Source organism: Sprattus sprattus, assembly GCF_963457725.1.
Source record: "Sprattus sprattus genome assembly, chromosome: 13".
NCBI classification, from domain to species: domain Eukaryota; kingdom Metazoa; phylum Chordata; class Actinopteri; order Clupeiformes; family Clupeidae; genus Sprattus; species Sprattus sprattus.
The window spans coordinates 17,669,780-17,674,053 of NC_137911.1; the positions used below are offsets into that span (position 1 = coordinate 17,669,780).

Genomic DNA, 4,274 nt, shown 5'->3' on the forward strand with positions numbered 1-4,274 from the left:
CCTGTCTTCCCAGAATTCACTACCACACATTTCCCCTTTCAGGTCTGACTAGCCTTGCAAAATGTTTCAACATTATTTACAAGTGCTAGAGTACACTCAAATTATCTGTAGTGAGAAAAAAATCCCCCCTGACAGACTCAGACACACACACAGACACATACATTTTCTAAACTAGAAATGTTTTATTATATTTACAGTGTTGTCATTGCTGTGAAATTATTTATGTGAATTCCTAAATAGTTTTAGTATGGAAATAGCTACGTGGAAATTATTGAATGTACTATCACCTTAATGTGAAAGTGTGTCATTTCCCAAACTAAAAACACATCAGGTGAAATATACATGGAGCCATGAAACAAACCTTTAGATACAAGCTGACGTAATAAGCTCCAGCTCCTATCTGTCTGTGTAATGCTGTCTCTCTCTCTTGACGAATGATTCTGTCTCAGCATCACTGCAATGTCAGCAAGTGACAAAACACTGCAAAGGCTGTAGCTATTCATATTGGGGTCTATTTGATAATGAGGCAATAGCAATAATTGAAATAACTATCTAAAACGTCTTCATTCACTAGTCCTCCCAGCGCCTGTTTTGTATAGTCTGTTGTATTATTATAAATACACACACACTCACACACACACACACACACACACACACACACACACACACACACACACACACACACACACACACACACACACATATATCAGACTGGAATCAAATACCCAAACAATTATCGCAGCATATGTTTTCCTTCGTACCCTAAATTGCCACATTAGGTCAAAACAGCAAGCTTTCATTTAATAAATAAATGAAACTCATTTCCAAGTGCACAATTACCATTTTCACCGTGTTTGTTTGTGTGTGTGTGTGTGTGTGTGTGTGTGTGTGCATGGATGTGAATGTGTATGTGTGTGCATGCATGTATGTTTGTGTGTGTATGTGCATGTGTGTTCTTGCATTTGTGTGTGTGTGTGTGTGTGTGTGTGTGTGTGTGTGTGTGTGTGTGCGTGTGTGTGTGTGTGTGTGTGTGTGTTTAAACCTCAATCCCACAGGACCGAGGCAGAGCCTGTTTAGCATCCTTTTCACTGTATGCGCAGTGCACTGGGCTTGTTTGTGCGGTGCGGCGCGGTGCGGTAACGAGTCCCTTTAGCATTGCAGAACCTGGGCCACTCTGCACCAGCGCCATCAATTAGCTGCGTACCGTTAAAGGTACAGAGCATCGCCAAACACAGAGACTTTCATGACAACAGTGACTGATCTGATCTGAAAAAAAACCTTTAAAAAAGAAAAACACAGATTCCAGCCCTCTCTCACACGCCATACAACTGATGAGGATCAAAAAGAAATCACAAAACCTTAATCTTATTGTTGACTGCCTGATGGCTTGGGCTTGCCTCCAAAATAATTAACATCACATTTTGGGACTGTCAGAGAAATGTCACAGTATACTTTTGTGTTGGTTCTTGTCTCGTGTAAATAGGATTTGTAAGTCAAATTTCTGCAAGTATTTCCAGTTAGGAATTCAAGGATTCTTAATCTATTTGTTTGATCATGATAAGGGCTCCTTAAATCACAGTTTCAGTTGCGCTATTTCAATACAGTAAGATATTTCTCTGGCATCCCTAGAAAAGTCCCGCCGTCTGGAGGATTTCCCAGGTTAAGGAGCATCTTCAGCTGGCATGGCGCTAGCATAATAATTCAGTAATTTTGTGAAGAAGAAGATTAAAGGCAATCTTAACTGCGGGAACAATGTTCCTACAATGTTCCTCCTTCTTAACTTACCAAGGCCTTGTCAAGTGCTTGTTGTTAAGATCATTCTGTCTCCTTCATGTGACAGCATGTTGAGAGAGCTCTTCTTTTACAGCCAAAGTAAATTTGTTTACACGTTAAATTCCTTGTGTTTGGCACTGAGATGTATGCAGCAAAATCCTCCAGCCAGACAAGCTCTGTAACTATGAAGAGAATGTTATGATTTAGAGATTATATGAATATATATATTATATGAAAGTGTTTATTTCATATAATTTTCTTTATTCTTTACAGGTAGAGATGAACCATCGAGCTACATATGCACGACCTGCAAACAGCCTTTCAGCAGCGCTTGGTTCCTTCTCCAGCATGCCCAGATCACACACGGGATCCGCATCTACCTGGAGGCACACACCAACAACGCATCCCTGACTCCCCGAATCACCCTCCCTCCACCCATGGGCCCCGAATCCATACCCCAGTCTCCCCTCACCAATTTTTTAGGAGACAATAACCCCTTCCATCTGTTGCGAATGACTGGGCCTCTGCTTCGAGAACCCCCTCCCGGGTTTGTGGAGAACCGGCTTCCGGCCACCCCACCGTTCGTCAGCCCTCCCCCACGCCATCACCTGGACCCCCATCGCTTGGAACGCCTTAGCGCAGAGGAAATGGGCTTAATCTCCCAGCATCCCAGTGCCTTCGAGAGGGTGATGCGCCTGAACCCCATGGCCATCGAGTCGCAGTCCATGGACTTCTCGCGGCGGCTCCGGGAGCTCGCCGGCAACAACAACACCTCCACGCCTCCACTCTCCCCGAGCCGCTCCAACCCTATGCACCGCCTGCTCAACCCCAACCCCTTCCAGGCCAGCCCCAAGTCGCCCTTTCTGAGCACCCCGCCTCTGCCTCCCATACCCCCCAGGAGCACCACGCCACCGCAGACGCTGAAGAGCAAATCGTGCGAGTTCTGCGGCAAGACCTTCAAGTTCCAGAGCAACCTGATTGTCCACCGGCGGAGCCACACCGGCGAGAAGCCTTACAAGTGCCAGCTGTGCGACCACGCATGCTCGCAGGCCAGCAAGCTAAAGAGGCACATGAAGACTCACATGCACAAGTCGGGCTCCATGACGGGACGCTCCGACGACGGGCTGTCCACCACCAGTTCGCCAGAGCCAGGGACGAGCGACGTCACGGGGGAGGGCATGAAAAACCGGGACGGGGACTTCAGTGGCGAGGGAGGTGAGAACGAAGAGGAGGAGGAAGAGGAGGAGGAAGAAGAGCTAGAGAATGAGAGCAGACCCGAGTCTAACTTCAGCATGGACTTGGAGTTCTGCCGAAACCGCGAGAATGGTTCCAAGCCCCCCTCGGAAGAGAAGGACTTGTCCCTGGGCAAGATGGTAGACAATGTGGGACTCCACTCTATCCAGCAGTATAATAACATGATAGTCGACAATCGGAAAAGGCTGCCTTTCTCCAAAAGGTGCTCTGATGGCCATCGCGACACAGGAGATGAAGACTCTGTGGTAGGGGAAATGGACCGGGTGATGGAACGGGCTACGGTGAATGGCAGAACCTGTGGCTCTGGCGACTCTTTCTCAGGCTTATTCCTCCGAAAGCCCACGCCCATCACCAGTCCCAGCCTCTCCAACTCCTCCAAGAGGATCAAAATCGAGAAGGACCTGGACATTCCCCCCGCACCCCTCATCCCCTCTGAGAACGTCTACTCCCAGTGGCTGGTGGGCTACGCAGCTTCGCGGCACTTCCTCAAAGACCCCTTCCTGGGGTTCACCGATTCCAGACAATCTCCCTTCGCCACCTCCTCCGAGCACTCCTCGGAGAACGGCAGCCTGCGCTTCTCCACGCCTCCAGGTGACCTGCTGGATGGGGGCCTCTCAGGCCGCAGCGGCACGGCCAGCGGTGGCAGCACCCCGCATCTGGGCGCCCCATTGCGGCCAGGCTCCAAGGAGAGCCGTCGCAGCGACACCTGCGAGTACTGCGGGAAGGTGTTCAAGAACTGCAGCAACCTAACGGTGCACCGTCGCAGTCACACCGGCGAGCGGCCGTACAAGTGCGAGCTGTGCAACTACGCCTGCGCCCAGAGCAGCAAGCTCACGCGACACATGAAGACCCACGGCCAGCTCGGTAAGGAAGTGTACCGCTGTGACATTTGCCAAATGCCCTTCAGCGTCTATAGCACCCTGGAGAAACACATGAAAAAGTGGCATGGGGAACACTTGATGACAAATGAGGTGAAAATCGAACAAGCAGAGAGAAGCTAAGCTAGGCTTTCCCTATTTAGCCTCTTGAAAAACAAAAACAAAAAAATGGGGTAGCTGGGTACTCTTGATTCACAGAATAATGGTTTTAGGTTATTTTATGTTTTGCCTAAGAAACTGCCATCTGAGAAAAAAAACAAACAAAACAAAACAAAAAAGCAGGAAGTTCAACTGTTGGTGTAAACTGCCTAAATTGGCATTCTGATTTTTACAATCTATCAGCGGATGAATTAAATATACGTGGAGCCT

The 4,274-nt window shown here is 48.4% G+C and overlaps 1 protein-coding gene across 1 annotated transcript in view; it reads left to right on the plus strand.

The window, feature by feature from the left end:
- Window positions 1–4,028, plus strand: part of bcl11ba (BCL11 transcription factor B a) — a gene marked incomplete at both ends in the record, with an annotated part of 48,790 nt that extends 44,762 nt beyond the window's left edge. Inside the window, one exon of the mRNA XM_080850671.1 lies at window positions 2,047–4,028. Within this exon, the coding sequence (XP_080706797.1) occupies window positions 2,047–4,028 (1,982 nt within the window). The remainder of the gene's footprint in view (window positions 1–2,046) is intronic.
- Window positions 4,029–4,274: the final 246 nt, after the last annotated feature.